The following is a 27,081-nucleotide window of genomic DNA, read 5'->3' on the forward strand; positions in this document are numbered from 1 at the left end:
ATCAGTATTGGGCTCATTGGGTTTTATCATCTACAGGACCAATTTGGATGAAAATGTACAAGGCATGATTAGTAAGTTTGCAGATAACATGAAACAATGGGTGGTATTATACAATGGTTCAATGGTTCCTTTATTATCACGAACCAAGGTACAGTGTGATTCTTTTTTTGCAAACAGATCAGTAAGACTGTTGCCATACATAAGTACAATCCCCAGTTAAATACATAATGCATAGCCCAATGAGTCCAAATGCCAGCGTTGCCAGGGTTTTGGCACCATTTTCGAAGTCACAGCTGCAGCTGCCAATAAAGGCCCATTGCTGAGGTTGCTTCCATCTTGAGTGCCAGTGAACTGTTGTCCCTTCAGGCTCAGGGCTGCCTCCTGCAGCTGAGTGTGCGGAGGTTAAGACTCTCAGTCTTCCTTACCGGCCCTTTGTCCACCGCCGTCACCGACTCTCCCCACTCTCCCATTCCCGGTCTTCAGCGGCGAGCAGGAGATGAGCCTTGGTCCCACCCCAGGTGGGTTCCCGGGTTCAACGGCGGATGAGCCAAACCTGCTGCCGGGACATGGCAGCGGCCCGCTGTCCTTCAGCACCTTCGTGAAGATGGTTATCAATAATTACAGCAGGATCTTGAACAAGTGGGTCGAGGAAAGGCAAATGGAGTTTGATTCAGATAAGTGAGGCATTGCACTTTGGGAAGTCAAACCAGGGAAGGATCTACACAATGAATAGTAGGGCCTTGGGTGTGTTACAGAGCAGAGGATTCTTGCAGTATGGGTACATAGTTCCTGAAAGTGGCATCATAGGTAGAAAGGGTGGTAAAGAAGTCATTTGGCACGCTGCCCTTCATCAGTCAGGGAACTGATTATAGAAGTTGTGATGAGATGTTACAATTGCACAAGACGTTGGTGAGGCTGCAGTTATGGTATAGTGTACAGGTTTGGTCACACTATTATAGGAAAAATGCCATTAAGCTGGAAAGAGTGCAGAGATAAATTCTGAGAATGTTGCTCAGAGTTGATGGCCTGAGCTGGAGGAAGAGGTTGGTAAAACTATGACTTTATTCCTTGGGACGCAGGAGGCTGAGGGGAGATCTTGTAGAGATGTATAAAATCATGAGAGGAATAGGCAGAGTGAATGCACAGAGAAGGAGAATCAATAACTAGAAGGCATAGGTTTATGCTGAGAGATGAAAGAATTAAGAGGAACCTGAGGAGCAACTTCATCGCACAGAGGGTGGTGGGTACATGAAATGAGATGCCAGAAGAAATAGTCGAGGCCAGAACAATAACAGCGTTTAAAAGACATTCGGACAGTACATGGATAGAAAATGTTGGGAGGATTATAGGTCAGATGTTTGTAAATGGGACTAGATTGGATGGGACACCTTGGTCAACATGGGCAAGGTGGACCAAATAGCTTGTTTCTATACTGTGTGAGTCAATGGCCATATGAGAGGTTTTGTTCTCTTAATTTTCAATGTCATCAATCTAATCTGTGGACAAGCTTTTCCCTTTGAGAATAGGGAAGATTCAAACAAGAGGACATGACTTCAGAATTAAGGGACAGACGTTTAGGGGTAATATGAGGGGGAACTTCTTTACGCAGAGAGTGGTGGCGGTGTGGAATGAGCTCCCAGTGGAAGTGGTGGAGGCAGGTTCATTGGTATCATTTAAAAATAAATTGGATAGGCATATGGATGAGAAGGGAATGGAGGGTTATGGTACGAGTGCAGGCAGGTGGGACTAAGGGGAAAAAAATTTGTTCGGCATGGACTTGTAGGGCCGAGATGGCCTGTTTCCGTGCTGTAATTGTTATATGGTTATATGGTTAATCCTTAAAGGTTTTACTGCCAGTTCTCCTGACTATGTTTTCAGTTCAACCTTCCGTGAATCTGTTTAGTTTAGTTTAGAGATACAGCATGGAAACAGAACCTTTAGCCCAGCAAGTCCATGCCGACCACTGATCATCCTTTCACACTAGTTCTATGTTATCCCACTTTCTCATCCACCCCCTGCACACTCAGGGCAGTAGTGCAGAGCCCAATTAACCTACAAACCCCAGTGTCTTTGGATGTAGGAGGAAACCGGAGCACCCAGAGGAAACCCACGTGGTCACTGAGAGAACATGCAAACTCCATACAGACAGTGCCCGAGGTCAGGATCGAATCCAAGTCTCTGATGTTGTGGGGCAGAAGCTCCATCAGCTGTGCCACTGTGCTGCCCTTGCTGTGGGGTCCTGTGTTGAGTGTACACTGTTCTGGGACTTACCTGACTCCCGATCTCAATGCCGAACTTTCCCATTCAATTTAACCTCCTTGGTCACACACGACACCAAACATCTGACAGCATGTCAAATGGCTGGGAGTACACTGCAATATCCCTCTTTATTCTCTGTGACCTTCTGCACGCACGGATGTTGCTCTTGGTGAGACATGTCTCACAGTGGAAAGACAACTGTTGACATTATAGGCAGCCCTTCAACATCATCACCTGCAGTTCTTCTGCAGATCAAAGGGTGATAATTTAACACCTTACGTACTTTCATCAATGAGGATGCTGTGATGTAACAGGTTTGGATTGACTTATTCTCCTTAAGGCTTCTTCTCCAAGACTTTTCCCCCTGCCATTAGTACTGGGTTGATGTATGGAGAAGGGTTTATGTGTTGTTTAAGAAGGAACTGCAGATGCTGGAGAATCGAAGGTACACAAAAAAGCTGGAGAAACTCAGCGGGTGCAGCAGCTTCTATGGAGCGAAGGAAATAGGCAACGTTTCAGGCCGAAACGTTGCCTATTTCCTTCGCTCCATAGATGCTGCTGCACCCGCTGAGTTTCTCCAGCTTTTTTGTGTACCTAGGGTTTATGTGTTGATTTGTTTAGTTCAGTTCAGTTTAGAGATAAAACATGGAAACAGGTAGTGGCGGACTGGGTCTAAAAATATTGGTTGCCAGGAGACAAAGGGGGCCCACTTCATCTGGGCCCACTTGCCTTCAGGCAAGCTGACACCCTGGCTAGTCTGCCACTGGAAACAGGCCGTTTAGCCCACCGAGTCTGCACCGCCCAATGATCATCCATGCATTAGTTCTATCCCACACTAGGGACAATTTACCTTAAGTCTGCCTGTATTTTAATTACTTCATGTCTTTGCCCTGCAAATTCCATTGAATTTCTAATTTGATCTAAACCCCCATTACTTAGTTTGATTGAACTCCCTAAGTTTGTATAGCATGCATGACATGCATAGAGGTTGCTGGTTATGCCACAGTGATGTCCAGTTATGTAATTCGTAATTTGTATTAGACTTTAGAGATACAGAGTGGAAACACGCCCTTCAGCCCACTGAGTCCCACCGACCAGCGACCACCCCATACATTAACACACTCCTACACACTAGGCCTACACACTAGGGGCTATTTACAATGATACCGGAGCTACAAACCTGCACGTCTTTGGAGTGTGGTAGGAAACCACAGCACCCAGAGAAAAGCAGGGGGACAGGGAAAACTCCGTACATGCAGCACCCATAGTCAGGATCGAACCCTGGTCTCTGGCGCTGTAAGGCAGCAAATCTACTGTCGCGCGACTGTGCCGCTTCTACCAAAATGTATGGGAAAATAGAAACAAAGTGCTGGAGTAACTCAATGGGTCAGGCAATATCCCTGGAGAAAAAGGATAGGTGATGTTACAGGTTGGTAACTGATTGTGGTGGGGGGGGGGCAATTGTTGTAGGGGGTGAATTGTGAATCCAGACCCTTCGGTCTGAAGAAGAGCCGCGACCCAAAACGTCACTCATTCCTTCTTTCCAGAGATGCTGTCTGTCCCGCTGAGTTAATCCAGCTTTTTGTGTCTATCTTTCGTGAATCCAGAACAATGTTTTTACTGTGTATGATGGTACTGCAGATGCTGGTTTACACTGAAGATAGACACAAAATGCTGGAGTAAATCAGTGGGTCAGGCAGCATCTCTGGAGAAAAGGAATAGGTGACGTTTTGGATTGAAACCCCTCTTCGAACCCTAGTCTGAAAAAGGGCCTCGACCCGAAATGTCACCTATTCCTTTTCTTCAGAAATTCTGCCTGACCCATTGAGTTACACCTTTTCTTCAGAAATTCTGCCTGACCCGTTGAGTTACTCCAGCATTTTGTGTCTATCTTCAATGTTCATACCGTTGGGTTGTAAGCTACCCAAGCAGAATAAGAGGTGCTGGTCCTTGAGTTTGTGTGTGACCTCACTCTGGCCAATGTGAGAAAAAAATGTTTGGCAAACAGTGGCAACCACCATGTTTAATTATTTAATTCAGGGTTTTGCTAATGTGTCATCTCGAACAACTCCGCAAATTCTGGGTGATTGCATGTACCCTTTTTGGAGAAAGATGGGGAAAGTTTTACAGAGAATCCACCATTTCCAATTTGTTTCCCCTCTGAATTGGAATATAGTGCCTTCCATGAAGCACGTAAAAAAACATTCCTTCTAATCTGAATCTGGCTTCCTTTGATAGAAATAAAGAATTGCAGATATTGGTTCATACCAAAGTTTACAGCGAGGAAGCAGGCCCTTCGGATTGCCCCAACCAGCTATGTCCGCACAATAGCAATCCCACACACACTAGAGACAATTTACATTTATGCCGAGCCAATTAGCCTAATACCCTGTACGTCTTTGGAGTGTGGGAGGAAACTGAAGATCTTAGAGAAAACCCCCGCAGGTCACGTGGAGAACATACAAACTCCGTACAGACAGCAACCGTGGTCAGGATCGAACCCGTGTCTCTGGCGTTGTAAGGCAGCAACTCTACCGCTGCGCCATCGTGCCGCACCATCTTCTGTAGAGTTAAAGCGGAAGAGCTGTGGACCTTTGACTTCACTCTCAAACATCTGAGAAACAATTTACAAAGTGCAGCGGTGTGAATCCTTGCCCCAGATATTCATGGCTCATTTCTGAATCATTCCCAATGACTGTGTAATGTTTAATTCATTAAAGATCTCAATGACAAGATATCTCTTTGTTTACAAAAAAAATCCACGAACAGAAACAACCTGATGTGCTGCCGTGCATTTCTTTAATTTAATTTAAAACCATTCAGCTTAAAAATTGTACAGAGATCATACTTGCGGGATGTTATGCAGAATCAAAAAAAGTAGAAGCATTAAAGACGTTGAGTTTTTGAAGGGTTAATACGAGATCCATGATGTGACGGTGTTGTACGGCCAGTGTAGGTGGCACTGATTTCAAAGGAATGGATTCTCCGCTGCCTCTGCCTTTCACCTTCACTCAGTCCGCCTTGGCCTTCGCAATATCCCGGTTGCCAAACACTTTAACTCCCCCTCCCGTTCCCGCACTGACTTTTCCGCCCTGCGGCTACTCCACTGTCAGAGTGAGGCCAAATGCAAATTGGATGAAACACATCTCATATTTCGCTTGGGCAGCTTACAACCCAGCAGCATGAATATTGATTTCTCTAACTTCAAGTCACTCTTGCATCCCCTCTCTCTCCGCCCCTCCCCCACCCTAGTTGTACTAGTTTCTCTGTCGTCCTGCTGAGTTTCACTGTTTGTATTACTCGTTATCATCTTCCCCACAGCCAACAATGGACCATTGTGGGCTCCATCTTTCCTAGATCTTCGTTGCAGGCTTTGATCTGCCTTTTTTGCATGTCTTTCATTTTAATTTGCTCTTTGTACCTTTTCATAGCTCTCGGTTCCCCCTCCCTCGACTCTTAAGGAGGGTCTCGATCCGAAACGTCATCTATTTATTTTCTCCAGAGACGCCGTCTAATCTGCTGAGATACTCCAGCTTTTACTGTCTATCTGCGGTGTAAGCCAGCATCTGCAGTTCCTTCCTACACAGACCTTCAATTTGGTGACAGCTTCTTTTTACTTTCACAGTTGCAGTATTACCCAATCGGCAGATCCCATCCCTCAATCAACATCCATAAAGAAACATTTGTCCTCATTGCCTCTTGCAGTTTGTTGTATGGAAATTGGCCAGCACATCTTCACCAGTGCCCATGATTAAAAAGAACTGCGCTTGCTAGAAAATTATTTTCCATGTCCTGAATATCACCAGAAATAAAAACTTAAAAGAACTAATATAAATATAAAACATCCCTTTATTCAATAAACTGCTGCGACAGAAGTTGAAAATATTGAATGCAATTTGAAACAATTACAGAAATCATGTTTGGTATTTTCCATGATCTTGGTGATAGTGAAATAGCATTCGTTGAAACTTTAAATATAATATCAGTTTTTTTGTAATGGTGTAATATCGCATGCTTCTCCGCCCTATGTAAGAAAGCCAAACATGAAAGTACAACACCTCAAGATAGACGCAGACTGCTGGAGTAACTCAGCGGGTCAGGCAACATCTCTGGAGAGAGGGACTCTGGAGTCTGAGGAAGGGTCTCGACCCGGAACGTCGCCCATTCCTTTTCTCCAGAGATGCCGCCTGACTGGCTGAGTTACTCCAGCATTTTCTGTGTCTATCCTCGGTGTAAACCAGCATCTGCGGATCCTTCATGTTCACCACCTCAATCCCGGCGCATCATTCAATGACATTACAACGGTTCTCCTGCCTGCCCTTTGCTGGTCTAACCCCAGTGCACTATCACTACAGCCACCACACTGTCGGCAGTCGTACAACTGGCCAGGGTAGTGTGGGGTTGTGAGTAGCAGTTTGTGAGATCAGAGGAGGAAGAGCGAGATGCAGACAGAGCTTGAGATTTACTTTGATGTTGTTGCAGACTTTGAACTATCCTTGGTGCCATCACACCTGCATTGAAGTAAGCTGGTTTGGTGCCCCATATATTGACTGCAAAATATAAACCAAACACCACATCTGACTACCTGCCCCAAATGTAAGGCAATCATGATAAGCTCAGCCTCAACTACCTCCTCCGGCAGCTCGTTCCATACACCCACCACCCTTTATGTGAAAAAGTTCCCATCAAATCCCCTCCCCCCCCCCCCCCCCCCCCCCCCCCCCCCCCCCCCCCCCCCCCCCCCCCCCCCCCCCCCCCCCTTCCCCCCCCCCCCCCCCCCCACCCCCCCCCCCCCCCCCACCTTAAACCTACTCCTTCGGTTCTCAATTCCCCAACTCTGGGCAAAGAGATTCTGAGCATCTACACGATCTATTCGTCTCATGATTTTGTACACCTCTATAAGATCACCCCTTATCCTCCTGCGCTGAGAGAAATAGAGACCCAACCTGTTCAACGTCTCCCTGCCTCAGTTTCCTTGAGTCCAGGAAATGGGAATAGGCCACTAACCTCCTGCCTTAAACATCCTGTACCACAACCATTTCCTCTTTTTAACTGATGGCTTTATGTCACAACCTGAAAACTGATGCTCCTCTCTAAATTTGGGCTCAATATCTGAGGAGAGATGTGCTGGCTTTGGAGAAGATGCAGAGGAGGTTTACAAGAATCAACCCAGGAATGGCTGGGCTAACATATGAGGAGCATTTGATGTCTCTGGGCCTGTACTTGCTGGAGTTTAGAAGGATGAGGGGTGGGGGATATCTCAGCGAATACTGAAAGACCTAGATAGAGTGGATGTGGAAAGGATATTTTTTAGTAGTGGGGCAGTCTAGAGGTTAGAGCTTCAAAATAAATGGACGTACCTTTAAAATGGATATGACAAGGAATTTCTTTAGCCAGAGGGTTATGGAATATGGAATTTATTGGCCAAGACATTGGGTATGTTTAAAGTGGATATTGATAGGTTCTTGATTAGTAAGGGTGTCGATGGGTATGGGGAGAAGGCATGGGAATGGGCTGGAGAGGAAAAGATAGATCAGCCATGATTGAATGGGAGTGTGGACTCGAAGGGCCGAATAGCCTAATTCTGCCCCTATGTCTTATGGTCTTATACAAATGAAACAAGAGTGACACACATTTATAAAAGGCTAAAATATAAACTAAAGGAGAACATAAATAGCCAGGGGAAAGGTAAATATAGAATAAGTGTGAAAAGACAGTTAAAATTAATGTGAGAAGAATTTTTAATAAAAGGGAGTTAAACTGCCTATGAACACTAAAATAAAACAGAGCAACAGAGGCCAAGACAAGAGATGTGGCTGTAGATAAATCCATACTGAGAATGGGTTTTTTTTAGGATACCGCATATTTAGACAGAGTGGAAAAAAAAATAGATTAATGGTGAGTTTGAAAGATAATGTACAGCAGTTGAACAAAGTGAAGTGGCTAGCAATCAGAATGACAGAAATAGAATCATTTGAAAGCAGATAAGAGGTAATAAATGATTGATCGCGATGAAGGTAGAACGACAGAAAGAGGAAGAGCGAAAAAAATATGCAAACAAATTGGGGAAGCGGACAAAAAATGGTGGGATATTAATCAATAATAAATCAGATAGCCTAACAGTAACTGGCCGGGAGAGGAAACAAATTAGGATTGGAGTTTACAACACTCCTGTCCGGTCCTCGTGCAAGAAGTTTAATGATAAAATATTAATTGTTCCAGAGCATGAGAAGGGTTAATATGATTAGGCAAAATGTTGGAAAGGACAATGAGGAGGCAATGATGAGCGTGCATTTTATGAGATGCATTTTACAGGAACAGAAGAAAATTAGTGTAAGATCTGGGTATGGACAAAAGTTAAATAATTTTGGGTATGGACAAAAATAAGGGAGTCAGGGGTTATGGGGAGAAGGCAGGAGAATGGGGTTGAGAGGGAATGATAGATCAGCCATGATTGAATGGCGGAGTAGACATGATGGGCCGAATGGCCTAATTCTGCTCCTAGAACCTACGAACATGAAAAAAATCTCAGGCAACAAAACTGAAGAGACCAAAATATTAATCAAAAATGTTGCTTTAATTTTTTCTATTTACTCGGTTGTGACGTGAAAAGGTGCAACTAGAAACAATAACATTAAAGATGAAGTAACAGGGGTCTTAGAAAATTATAATGTCTTTTTTTCAAAGGGAAAATTGGTTTGACAAAACATAGCGGGGTGAAAACTTATATAGAAGGATAAATAAGGAGGAAATAGTGGATCTGGAATATCTGGTTTTCCAAAAGATGTTTGGGTAAGCATGAGACAACAGATGATCACTAATTAAGATCTCAAGGAATGGAATAACATAGCAGCACAGTGAAGGATTGATTAAAGCTTGAGCTTCCAGATAAAGTGGTGGAGGCAGGTTTATTTTTATAATTTAAAAATAAATTGGATAGGTATATGGATGGGAAAGGAATGGAGGGTTATGGTCTGAGTGCAGGTAGATGGGACTAGGTGAGAGTAAGTGTTCGGCATGGACTAGAAGGGCCGAGATGGCCTGTTTGCGTGCTGTAATTGTTGTATGGTTATATGGTTAAAGGACTAGAAAACGGTAGACATTTTCAAATTGGCGCTGTGTTACAAGTGGGGCAGCACAAGGATCAGTTCCACACCCTTGATTATGATTTACATGAATGACTTGAATCAAGAGATAGTTAGAAGTCCAATTATCTAAATCCAAGTGTGGTGTGTGCTACAAGGTGGATCAAGAAGGTGATGGATGAAATCTGGAAAAATTGGGAGAGAAAATTGTGAGGTTCTCCACAGGTTGGAAGAACAGAAAAATAACATTTCTTAAATGGTTGGAAATTAGATAATGTCAAGAGAGATTTTGGAGTGTTGGTTTTTGTAATGCAGGCAGAGTAAGTATTGGAACAACAAATAATGGAGCATAAAAGTAAAGAAGTTGTAATAAAAATGCATAGAGTTTCGAGGGAACTTGTGTGCATGCTTGGTTTCTGTCTGGAGAAGGACAAACTTGTTTAGTTTTTAGTTTAGAGATACAGCATAGAAACAGGCCCATCAGCCCAATGAGTACATGTTGACCATCAATCACCTTGTTCACACCAGTTCTCTGCGATCCCACTTTCCCATCCATTCCTTACATACTAGGGACAATTTACAGAGGGCCAATTGACTTGCACAACGTCTTTGGGATGTGGGAGGAAACCAGAGCACCCGGAGGAAACCCACACAGTCACGGGGAGAACTTGCAAACTCCACACAGACATAGCAGCCGAGGTCAGGATCGAACCCGGGTCTCGGGGGCAGTGCGGCAGTGGCTCTACCAGCTACACCATTGTGCCGCCAAGACCATGTCTTGGAGTTGGTGCAGCACTCATTCACTTGATCGATTCTTGGGATGATGAGACTGAACTAAGAGGAAGAGGAAGAATTGTTGTTGGAATTAGATAAGGAACAGAGTATGAAAACAACCATGACTTCATTCGGCACAGATTTTATGCAGTTTTAAAGTGCTTAATTTCTGTACAAACTATACATTTTCAAAAATTACACACAAATGTGTGTTGTATATGTACAGCGTTATTTATGAACCGCCTCATAAGGATATACTTCAGTTCTTTAATCCAGGAAAAATAAATAAAATGCTAGAAATACACAGACCCCTATCCATCTGAAGAAGACACAAAACAAAAAGTCAAAAGCCAGTTAGCCAGTTTGAATAAGGACTTTCTTGCAAAGCACAAAGTTGTTGCTTCTGATCTCCAGTGTTTATTGGACGGTTTTGCCAAAGTTCTTGCTGCTTTGGGGACTGTGACGAAGGAAACTGATTCTTTCTTGATTAGTATGTATGTCGGAGGTCATGGGGAGAAGGCAGAGATAGAAGGGTTAGAAGGGAGAGATAGATCAGCCATGATTGAATGGCGGAGTAGACTTGATGGGCCGAATAGCCTAATTCTACTCCTATCACCTCATGAAAGTTAAAAAATCAGCCGATTGATGTATTACTCTTAGAATAGGCGCTTCTTTTCGAAGGAATCCGCGTTAGAAACACAAAGAGTAAAATATTTTAAGAAAGGAACTTGCAAATGACATTTAAAATAATTATTTGCAGTGACTCCTGTAACAGCGGAGCACCGAATTGTTATAGATCAAACCTCTTTCCCTGCCCAGAGATCTTGCTTGAATCCAGTAAGAAAAAAATCACTGAATAGTTTGCCCATGTAAGTGCATTTATTTTATTTTTTCTTCTTTAATAAGGAATCATTAGCCTGCATTGACCTCGACAGCGGAACAATGGGAATATGTGGATACTTGGGCCGAACAACTGTTGGATATCTGAGATTCTTTAGTAAGCTGACTGTCTGCATTACCTGGGCACAGGCGCGAGTGGAGGGGAGAAATCTTGCTTTGGGCACTGATGCTGAGATGCATGTGGGAATGTCAGTGACAGTTTGTTTTGCCTCTGAAAATGCAACAGCATGATAAAAAAAAGTAGGCGACAGACGTGTGCGCATTGGGCGTGAAAGACCGAAGAGGAATTTCATCCGCTCTGTTCTAAGTAGCTTCTGAACACAGGTGCGTGCCCCATAATGCGGCCGATATGCTTTAAGCTGCTCCCTATATCGATCGCGGATTTTGTGCCTAACTTGCTAAAGTAAAAATCCTACTGTTTGCCACACCACGTCCCATTCATCCAGCTCGATGCCCCGCACCTCACCATTATTTCCCAACTCGCGTTTTTGTTTTTGTTTTTGTTGTTGTTCAAACCTCTAATTTCACCCGTAGGTTGTGCGAGTGGAAACCCCCGCACACCCTGACTCTATTCATCACGCACACCAAACGACGTGATCTTCCACCCTGTCTTGAGCAAAGAAGTCCCACCTTACAGCTCACACTTTGGATTCACTCTCTAGGTTTGCAACCTCGCCGTTCTGCTCCGTCTGCTCCTCGCGGCTCTTGTCCTCGTCCGGCTTCTCCGCCTCTTCCTCCTCGTCCTCCTCGTTGAGTCTGGTGGAGACGGACCAGGTGAGGGGCAGTTCCGCTTTGCTGATCATCTCCGACATTTCCCGGGCGCTACAGGCCGGCGTCTTTGTCTCGTAGGTCTCGTGAAAGTTGTTGTAGTCGACCTCGTAGAACCCCTCCTCCAGAGACAGCGCCGGCGTGAAGCGATAGCCCCAAAGAATCTCGCTGGTCACGTACGAACTCCGAGCTTGACAAGTCATACCTGTGCAGGAAGAGAGAAGTCCATTATACACGGGTGAATAAGTCCATTTCCTTTGAGTACCTCCTCCCCTTTCAAGAGCGAGACCACACGCAAATTGGTGGAACAGCACCTCCTTTTTCGCTTGGGCACCTTACAACCCAGCGGTATGTACATTGATTTCTCTAATTTCAAGTAACCCCATGCATTCCCTCCTTCCCCCCCCCCCCCCCCCCCCACCACTCTCCTCCCCCCCCCGTCCTCTCCATAGTTCGCCCCACCCTAGTCGTCCCTGCCAGTTCCATCGTTCCGTCATCGTTGTGGGCTTTGATTTAGAAACATAGAAACATAGAAACATAGAAATTAGGTGCAGGAGTAGGCCATTCGGTCCTTCGAGCCTGCACCGCCATTCAATATGATCATGGCTGATCATCCAACTCAGTATCCTGTACCTGCCTTCTCTCCATACCCCCTGATCCCCTTAGCCACAAGGGCCACATCTAACTCCCTCTTAAATATAGCCAATGAACTGGCCTCAACTACATTCTGTCGCAGAGAATTCCAGAGATTCACCACTCTCTGCGTCTAACTCTCCTTTTAAAGGATTTCCCCCTTTATCCTTAAGCTGTGACCCCTTGTCCTGGACTTCCTAACATCGGGAACAATCTTTGCACCAGCCTGTCCAACCCCTTAAGAATTTTGTAAGTTTCTATAAGATCCCCTCTCACTCTCATAAATTCTATAGAGTATAAACCAATACTATCAAGCCATTCTTCATAAGACAGTCCTGACATCCCAGGAATCAGTCTGGTCGTTGCTGCAGCTCTATGGCAATAATTTCCTCAGATTTGAGACCTGTTTCATCACCAAGACCCTGTACAACTGCAGTAGAACCTCTTGCTCCTATACTCAAATCCTTTTGCAATGAAAGCTAACATACCATTCGCCTCACTGATTCGCTTTCTCAGTCTGAAGAAGGGTTTCAACCCGAAACGTCACCTATTCCTTTTCTCCACAGATGCTGTCTGCTAGTTTCATTATTTGTATTCCTTCATTATCACCCCTTCCACAGCCAACAACGGACCATTGTGGGCTCCACATTTCCTTGGTCATCGGTGCGGGCTCTGATTCGTGCCGAACCTCTTCATAACTCTAGTTTCCCTCCCCCCTGACTCTCAGTCTGAAGAAGAGGCTCCACCCGAAACGTCACCTATTCGTTTTCGCCACAGATGCTGCCTGACCCACTGAGTTACTCCAGCATTTTGTGTCTTTCAAACATTCTTTCCTTGAGTTTACTTACTTTTATCTTTACAATCCATTAACTCATTTTCATCGTTGCTATCGATCAGGAACAGGCCATTTGGCCCAAAAAGTCCATGTCGAACATGATGCCAAGTTAAAATAATCTCCTCTGCCTGCAAGCGATCCATATCCCTTAACTCCCTGCATAGCCATGTGCCTGTCTAAAAGCCTCTTTAATGGCACTATCATATCTACCGTCACCATCACCAACCCTGGCAGTGCGTTTCATGCTCCCTGAGCAAAAAGCTGGTCATCTCCTTTGATGTCTACTTTTTACCAAATGCTGACAATTATCATTCAATTATGTTTTCCATGAGTATCTGAGTCATTTCATTACTTTAAGAGTATTACATAAAATATAACTTAATGTCAAAGACATGACTTGTGTAAGTTAAGGACACAGGAAAGTCCTTTTACCCCATCGAGCCTGAACCACCATTTCACGACAGATCCAGGACCAATGTCCCACCTTATCCCCACTTCCTATCATGCTTTATGTACGAAGGAACTGCAGATGCTGGTTTACACTGAAGATAGACACAAAAAACTGGAGTAACTCAGCGGGACAGGCAGCATCTCTGGATAGGAATGGGTGACGTTTCAGGTCGAGACCTTACTTCAGACTGAGAATCGGGAGAGGGAGACCCAGAGGTATGGAAGGGTAAGGTGTGAAAACGAGCCATCATAGGGGACGAAGTTCAAGGAAGATGTAGAATAGATCATTGTTAGCTTGGGGAAGGTGACAACAAGGGATACTAAGATAAAATTTAATCAGGAAGATGGTCAGACTGGTTGGAGAGCTAGGATGGGGGAGAAGGAAAGCAAGGGTTATTTGAAGTTAGAGAAGTCGATATTCATACTGCTGGGTTGTAAGCTGCCCAAGCGAAATATGAGGTGCTGTTCCTTCAATTTGCATTGGGCCTCTTTCTGACAGCGGAGGAGGCCCAGGACAGAGAGGACAGTGTGGGAATGGGAGGTGGAGTTAAAGTGTTTAGCGACCGGGAGATCGTGTAGGTTTAGGCGGACTGTGTGAAGACTGTGCTTTGTGATCGTTGAAAATCTGTCAATCACAGATGTAAACTTCATACTGAAGACAAACGTCGCTTGTCTATTATCCTCCACCGATGCTGCCTGACCCTCTGTGTTCCTCCAGCACTTTGTGGTTTGCTCAAGATTCCAGCACCTGCAGTTTCTTGTGTCGAGATTTTCCAATTAATTGCACAGCACACTTTTAATTCACATTTTTTGGATGTTACACAGTATCACAATAACATTTCCAGTGAACTCGTTGAGCTTAGAGGGATTGCTGGAAATGGGCTCCTCGTCATGGCCCTCGAGTCCTGGCAACATGCTCGTAAATCTTCTCTGCACCCTTTCCAGCTTGACAACAGTCTTTTCTTTGACTGGATAGCACTCAAACAAAAGCTTTTCACTGTACCTTGGCACAAGTGACAATAATCTATATATTACTAAAACTCTCATCTTGTTTGTGATTCTGTGTGCGTGCGAGATCACGGAACTACGGAAAACAGTACACGATAGCGCTACAATTTTTGGACCACCTTACGCATAATTGTCTTGTGATGTTTTTCGTTCATATTGATGTTATATTTTACAAGTTATACACATTTTTAACTTTACAAAACCCCACTTTGAGAAAAATGACTTGGATTAGCAGTGGCAGTTACAGCTCTGACGTACAAGTGCAATTGTTTTTTTTTTTAAGTTTAATGAGGAGGGCGAATAAGGGGAAATGAGCTGCCCCAGCGCAGTTGGGGGCTATGGGTGAGTGTTGGAATATTGCGTTGGGGGAACGGGTTGCATTGGGGGAACGGGTGAGTGGTGGAATATTGCGTTGGGGAACGGGTTGCATTGGGGGACCAGACCTCCAATGGGTCCCACTTGGTCTAGTAAATTATAAACTAGGATACTTTAACTGTACAGCATTAAAGCCTAGAAATTATTGTTGGTAATATTAGCGTGATCTCCGAGCCACTGGAATACAAGTCTGTAAACTTCAACGCTCACTGGAAGTCTGATGAATTGTAAATTAAAATAGACACAGAATGCTTTAGCCACTTCCTTCTGACCTTCCAACCCACCTTCATGAATGCCCCCCAGCACATATACTGTATTTATTAGAATTTGAGGTTAAAACATTTTGAGGGTTCATTAAGCGAATGATTCATAAATATTTTTAGAAATGTGTTGTGGTGCATCGTTAGTATATTTTCCATCATGTCACAGTTACGTGAGCCTGACGGATATCATGTACAAGAAATGGCCCAGCGCGGTATTCAGTGTGTAAAAAAATATACAAAGTGCTGTAGTAACTCAGCAGCCAGGTAGCATCGGTGAAGAACATGGACAGCTGACTTTTTGGGTCTTTAAAACATCACCTATCCATTATATCCATGGATGATGCCTGAGGGACTCCAGCATTTTGTGTCTTTTTTTTGGTAAAACAGCATCTGCAGTTCTTTGTATTACCTTGGCATTCAGTGTGTTCTGTGTGCCATGTAGGGTGGTCAATCCAGTGGAAGGCACTTTTTGCAAAAGAAGCAGCATTGGGGGAACGGGTGAGTGGTGCACGTCTTTTCCTTTCCTGATTTATAAATGCTTCAATGGGGAGGGTGAAGTTGCTTCAAGAGTCTATTATTGATGCACTGTGATGGCAACCAAGACCCACGACAGCACAATGATCACCTTTTGGGTATTTTTGCCACCAAAGTTGCGGTGATACTCAATATTGTCCATATTTCCTAACAGAATCAGAAACTCAGTGACCATCAACATTGCCAAAGGACGACGTATCTACATCTAGTCATGTGGTATAATGGTGGGGTCATGGTACACATTCTTTAATGAAAGCACTATTGATGTTTGTAAAGTGGAATTGATGGCAACAGTAGGGGTGGCACGGTGGCACAGTGGTAGAGTCGCTGCCTTACAGCGCCAGAGGTGCAGGTTCGATCCTGACTACGGGTGCTGTCTGTAAGGAGTTTGTATGTTCTCCCTGTGACCTGCGTGGGTTTCCTCCGGGTGCTCCAGTTTCCTCCCACACTCCAAAGATGTACAGGTTTGTAGATTAATGGGCTTTGGCAAAATTGTCCCTCGTGTGTTGGATAGTAGTATTGTGTGGGGTGATCGCTGGTCGGCACGGGCACGGTGGGCCGAAGGGCCTGTTTCCACGCTGTATCTCTAAAGTCTAAAGTAAAGTCTGAAGTAACGTTAAGAGCGGCTTCCTTGTTAGTTGGTGCAGATAATGGGTGTCGGAGAGTAGAGAACAGGGTCGGTAAGGTACTGTATCCCATGTAGACACAAAATGCTGGAGTAACTTAGTGGAACGTGCAGCATCTCTGGTAACCCTTAACCTGACTCATTCCTTCTCTCCAGAGATGCTCCCTATAACCATATAATCACAAGCTTGTCCCTGTCCCGCTGAGTTAAGGGCCTGTCCCACGAGCATGCGACTCCATGCGGCAAGCGTGACCTAAGCGACTCCATGCGGCAAGCGCGACCTAACCAGAAGCGGGGGCCGCGCGGAGGTCGAGTGAGTGACATGAAGTGCGAGCGAAGTCTGCGGGAAGTACTGCGATGAGGCGGCTGCGGGCCGGCAGGTCGTTGCCGCGCAAACTTTTTGAACTCGGTCAGTTTTTCGGAGCCCCGTGTGATGTCGGGACCAGCTCCGCACAACTCCATACGGCTCCGGCGATCGAAGTGGGATCTTCATTGCGTAGCGTACGGCTCAAGTGACCACGTTAGTTAGCGCTTGCCGCATGCAGTCAGTCGCATGCTGGTGGGACCAGGCCCTTAACTCCAGCATTTTGTGTCTACCTTTGATTTAAACCAGCATCTGCAGTTCTTTCCTTCGCACTATATCCCATGTGTTCACTCTTAAACACTTACTCTTCCTTAATCTTCACGACTACTCAATTCTGCCAAATGGACATTACTGAAGTGTTAAGTTCATTATGTTTGAAGCTACGCAATGAAGATGAGTAGGATATCAAACCATAACAGTACCAATATTTGATTCTCTCATGGGCGAAGCCATTATTCTGATGTCGGATGTTTGTCGATAATATAACGTAGGATGATAGCTACAGGATGAGATGTCCCTGCACCAACAGATCAATTTCTCACTCGTTGATATTGCTGTATCTAGTTCAACGGTGCTTTTATGGCCACACGTGTAAACACACAGTGAAATTATTTTCCTACATTCAGTCCAGTACAGTATTCCCCTACCTAAGCACAACCCCCCACTAGCAAAGTATACAGAAATCTGCTCAGTATTCCCAGCATTTTCATCATCCACGTATTCTGCGTTTGATGTATAATCTATTGCTGTCGTTGTAAGCAACAGCTCTGAGCTTTTATCTTCTGCAGAACCGATCAAAAACTCCCTGAGGTAACTCAGCAGGTCAGGCAGCAGCTGTGGAGAACATGGACAGGTGATGTTTGGGGTCGGGACCCTTCTTCAAACTCGTGGAGTCCCAACCTGAAACATTGCCAATCCACGTGCTCCAGGGATGCTGCCTGACCCACTGAGTTACCCCAGCATTTTGTGTCCTTCTTTGTAAACCAGCATCAACAGTTCCTTGTTTCTACAAATATATTTATGGGACCATCATTTATTTATCCCATAAATATATATCGTTGTTTTTGGCATCTCATCGAAATACCTGAGAAAGCTGAGTATTTGTGATTGTGGGACATTAAGGTCCATTGGATGCAGCAATTTGTGCCTCTACTAAATTGGTATGTGCTGCACTCAATTTAAGCAGAAACAATATGTACTCATTTCGACTCTCGTGTTTACCATAGAAGCTTGCATCTGACAGTTTGAAGATGCTATTTCAGCAACTTCTCACTGCAACCGTCAATTCCAATCTCAAGGAAACACGATTTTGTGGATTTATCTGCAGAGATGTTTTTTGTTACTTGCCGGTTGTTTAAATGCATCTGGGCGAACAATCCATTTCAAAGCTCCCTTCATCGACACTCACAGTGTGAAGAACTTAAAAAGAACTGCTTGCATCATGTGTATTTTCACAAAAAGCAATACTAATTGTAAATAGTGCATTTAGCACTCGTTCTTTTTCCAGACGATAAAGTAAGTCAGCCTTTCATAGGCTTTCTAGATGTAGAAACATAGAACCATAGAAAAATAGATGCAGGAGTAGGCCATTCGGCCCTTCGAGCCAGCACCGCCATTCAATATGATCATGGTTGATCATCCAAAATCCTGCTTTTTCCCCATATCCCTTGATTCCTTTAGCCCTAAGAACTAAATCTAACTCTCTCTTGAAAACATTCAGTGAATTGGCCTCCACTGCCTTTTGTGGCAGAGAATTCCACAGGTTCACAACTCTCTGGGTGAAAATGTTTTTCCTCATCTCTGTCTGAAATGGCCTACCCCTTATTCTGGACTCCCCCTACATCGGGACATTTTCCCCTGCATCTAGCCTGTCAAATCCCTTAAGAATTTAACATGTTTATATAAGATACCCTCTCATCCTTCTAAATTCCAGTGAATACAAGCTCAGTCGACCCATTCTTTCATCATATGTCAGTACAGCCTTCCCAGGAATTAACCTGGTGAACCTATGCTGCACTCCCTCAATAGCAAGAATGTCCTTCCTCAAATTAGGAGACCAAAACTGCATATAATACTCCAGGTGTGGTCTCACCAGGGCCCTGTATAACTGCAGTAGAACCTCCTTGCTCCTAAACTCAAAACCTCACGCAATGAAGGCCAACATGCCATTAGTTTTCTTCACTGCCTGCTGTACCTGCATGCTTACTTTCAGTGACTGATGGACAAGTACACCCAGGTCTCATTGCACCTCCCCTTTTTCCTAATCTGACACCGTTCAGATAATAATCTGCCTTCCTGTTCTTGCCACCAAAGTGAATAACCTCACATTTATCCACATTATACTGCATCTGCCATGCATCTGCCCACTCATCCAACCTATCCAAGTCACCCTGCAGCCTCATAGCATCCTCATCACAACTCACACTGCCACCCAGCTTTGTGTCATCCGCAAACTTGGAGATGTTACATTTAATTCCCTCGTCTAAATCGTTAATATATATTGTAAATAACTGGTGTCCCAGCACCGAGCCTTGCGGCACCCCACTAGTCACTGCCTGCCATTCTGAAAAGAACCCGTTAATTCCTACTCTTTGCTTCCTGTCTTGCAACCAGTTCTCTATCCATGTCAATACCCTACCCCCAATACCACGTGCTCTAATTTTGCACACTAATCTCTTGTGTGGGACCTTATCAAAGTCTTTTTGAAAGTTCAGATACACCACATCCATTAGCTCTCCCTTACCCGTTCTATTTGTTACTCCTCAAAAAATTCCAGAAGATTAATCAAGCGTGATTTCCACTTCATAAATCCATGCTGACCGAACGATCCCGTCACTGCTTTCCAAATGCGCTGCTATAACATCTGTAACAATCGACTCCGCCATCTTCCCCACTACCGATGTAAGGCTAACTGGTCTATAATTCCCCGTTTTCCCTCTCCCTCCTTTCTCAAAAAGTAGAGTTACATTAGCTACCCTCCAGTCCACAGGAACTGATCCAGTGTCTATAGAACATTGGGACATTGTGTTGTTACTAGCAGAATTCCACCCCTATTTCTACGGTAACTTGGTAAGTGTTTGAGATAAGCTGTGGACTAAGGACAGGTGCATTGTGAAAATAACGTGGTAACCTGGTCTTAAATTGCTTCAATGATGCTCTATTGGATTGTACTTCCTTGTACACCTCTACCACAGTAAGGTCTAATTGCAACAAATTGTCCTAAAATGCAATAAACTGAGCAGTTTCCTCTTTTCTCTTGAGACAGACAGTTGGCAGGACAGTAGCTGAGTGGTGGTTTTGTTGCCTTGCAGAGCCAGAGATCCGGGTTTTATGGGTGCTGTCTGTGTGGAGTTTGTACGTTCTCCCTGTGACCATGTGGGTTTTCTTAGGGTGCCCCGGCTTGCTCCCCCACTCCAAAGGCGTGCAGGTTTGTAGGTCAACTGGCTTTGGTGACATTGTAAAATCGTCCCTAGTGTGTAGGATGGTGCTAGTGTACGGGATCGCTGGTTGGCACGGACTCGGTGGGCTGAAGGGCCTGTTTCCGAGCTGTATCTCTAAAGTCTAAAGTGAAGCTGTTTGTAAAATCTCTAGCAAAGGTGAAGTCACCATTAAATGAAGTACATTTAAAAAAGAAACTATTTATTATATTTGCACCTGGAAAATTTAGAGTGTGATGCATATATGTAAAAGGCATCACTTAATGATACATAGTCGTGTCTGATGGAATTACATTGTAAATAATTTCATTGTAAGTACTTTTCATTAGCAGTGGAAACCTACATGAGGCTACAGTTTCAAAATACCATGAACACGCCAGGATTTGCTGTTACAAACGAGAAAGTTAATTGTATAATTTGCTGTACCCAATCATCAGAGATGTGGGTAACTTGACTCAATTATTTGAATAATACAGACATTGTAGGGCCTGTTCCTGTGCTATACTTCTTAGTTTAGTTTAGTTTAGAGACACAGAGCGCAAACACGCCCTTCGGCCCACCGAGTCCGTGCCGACCAGCGATCCCCTCCACACTTACACTATCCTACACACACTAGGAAAATTCTACAATTATTGCAAGCCTATTAACCTACCAACCTGTACGTCTTTGGAGTGTGGGAGGAAACCTGAGATCCCGGAGAAAACCCACGCAGGTCACGGGGAGAACGTACAAACTCCGTATAGACACGCACTCATTGTTACGATCGAACCCGGGTCTCTGACGCTGTAAGGCAGCAACTCTACTGCTGCGCCACCGTGCTGCCCGCTTACCGTTCAATGTATTAAATGGAGCAGTGGCTGCACAAGAGGGGGTAGAGTTATATGGTGGGGTAACTCAGCGGGTCAGGCAGCATCCCTGGAGAACACGGATAGGTGACATTTCAGGTCGGGACTCCTCGAGTTTAAAGAAGGGTCCTGACCTGATTTTGAGACAAGAGAGGATGATGTAAGTGACTGTAAATTTTCAAGTTAGTTGTGCCCTGGTTTTTCTCTATCCGTATAGTTCTGAGAGGAAATTCAGACCTATGATGAAGGAATGTGTTAAGAATGGTTTGTGTTAAAATGGGATACTTTGTAACTTTGTCGGTGCCCTTTATATGGTGACTCTTTACATACCTTGAGTATGCAAAACAAAGAATATCACTATGACTTCCCATGTGTGACAATAATGTATCATTCATTCATTCCAAAAGAAAATTGGAATAATAATCAACCAGATTGAGAAAGAAGTAACAGGGAGTGCAGGAAGGAACTGCAGAGGCTGGTTTTAACCCTTCAGCCCACCAAGTCCATGCCGACCAGCGATCCCCGTACACTACCACTATCCTGCACACTAGGGACAATTTACAATCTTTACCAAAACTAACCTGTACGTCTTTGGAGTGTGGGAGGAAACCGAAGCACCCGGGGAAGGTCACGGGGAGAATGTACAAACTCCGTACAGACAGCACCCCAAAGTCAGGATCGAACCCGGGTGTCTGGCGCTGTAAGCCAGCAACTCTACCGCTGCGCCACCGTGCTGCCCCATGTTAGTTATGAGCCCCTATAAGTTATGAGAAAGTACAAAAAATGCTGAAAATTATGAAAGGAAGGACCAAAGAAACAAAGCACAAGGTGCTGGAGCAATTCAGTGGACCAGGCGGCATCCGTGGAGTGAATGGATAGGCAATGTTTTGGGTTGAGACCGTTTGGACTGATTCAGAAACGATAAACGCAAACACACTTTTTTCAGTGACTATAAAGTGCAGATACTATCACAACGTTTAAAAAACACCTGGACGGGTACATGGATAGGATAGGTTTGGAGGGATATGGGCTAAACACAGGCAGGTGGGACTAGTGTAGATGGGGCAAGTTGGGCCGAAGGGCCTGTTCCCATGCTCGATTACTCTATGACGCCATCATTTCCAACACTGACTGGTTGGGCCGAGTGGCTGTGTCCATCATGCAACTGGACTCTCCTACTAGTGGAAACATCCTCTCCGCATCCACTTTATCCAGGCCGTTGATGAGTCTTGGTGCTTCACGATAAAATGGATGATGATGTATCCAATGTTCACTCAATGAGGTGGAGCCCCCTGGCTACTCCCAGACCTGACCCCTCCATAGTCTTCATGGGAGAGGCAATTTTCCCCTCAGGAACAGGAAGTCCTGTTCCGCCCGGAACTGCTGTAAATGTAATTTGCTCCAGTTTCTGTTGCGTTTTGAGCAAATAAACGTTTTCCTAAATTGTAACCTTGACCGGAGCTCCTGCATTCAAGTTAATTCACTTATTGCATCGTAATCTATTTCCTTGTCTATTTTCATGCACTACATCGTGATTTTATTCAGTCTTCATTCACTTCCGCTGCAAAAATCAATTTAATTGCTTTGTATGCTTCAACTAATTTGTGACTTTAGGCTTGAAACCACCCCCGTATTCAGCCCGAATGCTCTTTGTTGTCTGCATGCGGACTGCTGAGGTAAAGAGACTTAATTGTACACTATCCGCTGAAACCGCAATGGATCTATAAGTTGACACAAAAATGATTGTTCAGACTCAATGGTTCCTAGCTTCCAGAGCCATCCCAACTCTTAGCACTTGTGTTCACATCAGGTAATCATTTCAATCAGCCCCTAAAAGTGATACGCATCTTTCCAACGGCCGCTTGCTATCTGCAACATGTTACCTTTCTAGCACAGACAAACAAATGAACGAATTAACACAAAATGGGCCCCCCTCTCTAGATACCTTCCCCTGCAACCGCAGGAGATGCAACACCTGTCCCTCTGCCTCCCTCCACTCCATCCAGGGACCCCGGCAGTCATTTCAGGTGAGGCACAGGTTCTCTTGCTCCTCCTCCAACCTCATCAACTGTATCCGCTGTTCCCGATGTGGACTCCTATATATCGTCGAGACCAAGCACAGACTGGGCGATCATTTCGTTGATCACCTATGCTTGGCCTACACAATCTCCTGGTTGCCAAACATTTTAACTCGCCTGGATAGACACAAAATGCTGGAGTAACTCAGCGGGACAGGCGGCATCTCTGGAGAGAAGGAATGGGTGATGTTGCGGGAATGGGAACTCTCCCTCCCATTCCCACACTGACCTTTCTGTCCTGGGCCTCCTCCACTGTCAGAGTGAAGCCACAGGCAAATTGGAGGAGCAGCACCTCATATTTCACCTGGGCAGCTTACAACGCATGAGTATTGGTTTCTCTAATTTCAAGTAACCTTTGCATTCCCTCTCCCTCCGTCCCTCTCCCACCCGAGTCATCCTGCTAGTTTCTCTGTTCGTATCCTTTCGTTATCACCTCCTCCACAACCAACAACTCCACCTATCTTTGGTCAACGGTACGGGGCTCTGATTTGTCCTGTACCTTTTCATGCCCCTAGTTTCCCTCTCCCCTGACTCCCAGAATGAAGAAGGATCTCAACCCGAAATGTCACCTATCACCTTTCTCCAGAGATGCTGCCTGACCCGCTGAGTTATGCCCCTGTCCCACTTAGGAAACCTGAACGGAAACCTCTGTAGACTTTGCGCCCCACCCAAGGTCTCTGTGCGGTTCCCGGAGGTTCCCGGAGGTTTTTGTCAGTCTCCCTACCTGCTTCCACTACCTGCAACCTCCGGCAACCACCTGCAACCTCCGGGAACCGCACGGAAACCTTGGGTGGGGCGTAAAGTCTCCAGAGGTTTCCGTTCAGGTTTCCTAAGTGGGACGGGGGCATAACTCCAGCATCTTGTGTCTATCTTCAGTGTAAATCAGCATCTGCAGTTCCTTCCTACACCAGATTGGAGGTTACATTGTAAATTGCCCGTAGTGTGTTGGATCATACTAGTGTACGGGGTGATCGCTGGTCGTCATGGACTCAGTGAGCCAAAGGGCCTGTTTCCGCACTGTATCGCTAAAGTCTTCATCATCCAAATCTCAAATCTCCCACAAATGTAGTCATAGATTCCAAAATAACAGTTCAGACTTGATCGTTCCTGCCTCCAGAACAACCCCAGTACAGTATATATAACTCACAGCACTCTTTTGGGCAATCGTTTAAATCGGTCCCAAAAGTGCGAACCATCTTTCCAATTGCAAACTTGCAGCATGTTAATCATTCTGTGGATTTTGGGCTGAGACAAGTGTTTACTTGAGAGTTTACACCTCATTACATTCCCTTCCAACTGGTGTTTGATTGCATGTTTGCACTTTAATGGACCTGAGATTAATGACAAGATGGGCTTCTTAAATGAACAGCAACCTCATTAAGATGCAAATAGTGTGGTAACAAGGAACTGCAAATGCTGGTTTACAAAAAGATACACAAAGCACTGGAGTAACTCAGCGGGTCAGACAGCATCTCTGAAAGACAGGGGCAAAGATCCTAGAGCGAGCAACTCGACGGAAAAGACGTAGTACGGTCATGGGCAGATTCATTGGTAATTTAAGGCCCCATTTCCGTAACTGGCTTCCGTCTCTCATAGGATACTAGTGCGGAGACGGAAGCCGGTTATGGAAACATCCCCGTAAATATAAAAGTTATTTGGTAAAAATCTTCTCCTCATTTTCAGAATTTTTATTTATTAACACAAACTGTTCCCCCGCAACGTTGATTACACTGCGAGTTGGGTCGGGTCGGGTCCAGTCCGGTTACGGAAATGGATGAAAAAAAGGCGTTGCGTACTACATGTCAGCCCATTGCATTTAGCAGGAGTGGTCTATCTTGCTCCGCTATAGGATCTTTGGACAGGGGCTCTGTCCCACTGACTTTCTTCAGTACTCCCAAACTTTGTATCTCTTGACTATGACATTCCTTCCAGACTCTGATACACCATCAGTTTAGTTCAGTTTAGTTTAGTTTACACACAGAGCATTGAAACAGGCCGCTCGGTTCACCAAATCCATGCTGACCATCAACTGTTCACACTGTCCACCAAGATGCAGGACAGAACGGTACAGGCAATCCTTCTTCCCTGTGGCTATCAAACTGTACAACTACTCCCCCATCTGTCGTGAGGTAGACCGAGACTGACTCCCCTCCCCCATTCCCCCCTCCTCCCCCTCCCTCCCCCCACCCTCCCCAATCTTTCCACATTCGCCAATCCTTTCCACTCATCACCTTAATGTCATGTTTCGTGCATTTTGTGTTTTTATGACTGTTGGCTGATCTGCTGTTGACTGATCGGCTAATTTCCCTCCTGTGATGAATAAAGTTCTATCGTATCGTAGTTCTACATTATTCCACTTTCCCATCTACTCCCTACACACTAGGAGCACCTTACATCGGGGCAATTAACTTGCAAGCCCGCACATCTTTGGGGTGGAGGAGGAAACCGAAGTACTCGGAGGAAACCCACGTGATCACGGGGATAACGTGCAAACTCCACAAAGACAGCACCCAGGATCAAACCCTGACCTCTGCCGCTGTGAGACAGCAACTCTAGCAGCTGCACCAATTGGATTGGGCCAAGCATCAATCCCATTCATATATTGAAATCAAATGAGAATTGTGGTCTAATTCATGCATTGTTACGCTGTTAGTGAGGTATGTTGCAATATACTTTTGATCAAAGCTGTGTCAGAACAGATACGTTCTGTACTAAAGTCTTTTAAAGGCTGCTGTTGACCTCCTGAATGTGTTCCTCATGGAAGAAAGGAAGACTGACCCAAATAATTTAGCATTTAATCTGTAACCATTCTCAAATCTTTTTATTTCTAGGATCCAACAGAACGATACATTTTTCTGTTCCACATTTCGATATGTCCTGCCTCAGATTTATTCCCCCAAACCATCTAAATCTCAGTTCTCCTATAAAGGTCTGTGTATGTTTGATAGGGCAAAGGGTGCGGACGCCAATAGGATCAACAAACTCATCAGAAAGGCTGGCTTCGTCCTGGAGGCGGATTTGGATTCTTGGGAGGTTGGTCTTGGAGGGGAGGATGCTCCTCAAACTGCGGTGCATCCTAGACAATACAGCTCACCCCCTCCATGACACACACTGGTCAACCTGAGGAGCACCTTCAGCGACAGACCAATTTACTGTTGTGTGGTGTCTTTTTAAAATTGCAGTTTTTTTCTTTTTTTCCTCCCACAAGTATGTAATATGTGATATGTGTTTCTGTTCCATACTGTTTTGTAGTTTTTTTGCCCAATCCGTAAGCATTGCCACTTTTCATTTCACTGCACATCTCGTATGTGTATGTGACGAATAAACTTGACATGACTTGAGAATGCCACAGGAGATCCTTCTTCCCTGCGGCTATCAAATTGTACAACTCCTCCCCCTTCTGTCGTGGTGTAGACTGAGACTGACTCTCCTCGCTCCTCCCCCACCCCCCTTCCCCAATCTTTGCACATCCACCAATCCTTTCCACTCGTCACTTTAAATTCATGTTTCATGTATTTTGTGTTTTTATGGCTGTTGGCAGATCAATTTTCCTTTGGGATAAATACAGTTCTATCTGATCGTAAATGTGGTCAAAGATTCCCTATTGGTTCTATGTTATATCTTTACTCAACTCTTGCCCCACACATAATTGCCAAGTTTAATTGTACCACAATGGATACCTTGCCCACTACTCCGGTTCCTTTCTCAAATAAATGCAATGGGCCGGCGCGGCAAGCAGACGGTTTTTGTACCGTGTGTGTGGAATAATTGGTAATAGGGATATTGATAAACATTGGATTCACTTATCATGGGCATCGTCTGGTGCTTCTGTCGCCATGGAAACCAGG

The 27,081-nt window shown here is 44.9% G+C and overlaps 1 protein-coding gene across 1 annotated transcript in view; it reads right to left on the reverse strand.

Annotated features, from left to right (window-relative positions):
* Positions 1 to 7,109: 7,109 nt before the first annotated feature.
* Positions 7,110 to 27,081, reverse strand: part of kcnj6 (potassium inwardly rectifying channel subfamily J member 6) — a 144,893-nt gene continuing 124,921 nt past the window's right edge. The window contains exon 3 of the mRNA XM_055645140.1: positions 7,110 to 11,991. Within this exon, the coding sequence (XP_055501115.1) occupies positions 11,657 to 11,991 (335 nt within the window). The 3' untranslated portion in view covers positions 7,110 to 11,656. The remainder of the gene's footprint in view (positions 11,992 to 27,081) is intronic.

This window comes from Leucoraja erinacea, chromosome 13 (assembly GCF_028641065.1).
Source record: "Leucoraja erinacea ecotype New England chromosome 13, Leri_hhj_1, whole genome shotgun sequence".
NCBI lineage: Eukaryota > Metazoa > Chordata > Chondrichthyes > Rajiformes > Rajidae > Leucoraja > Leucoraja erinaceus.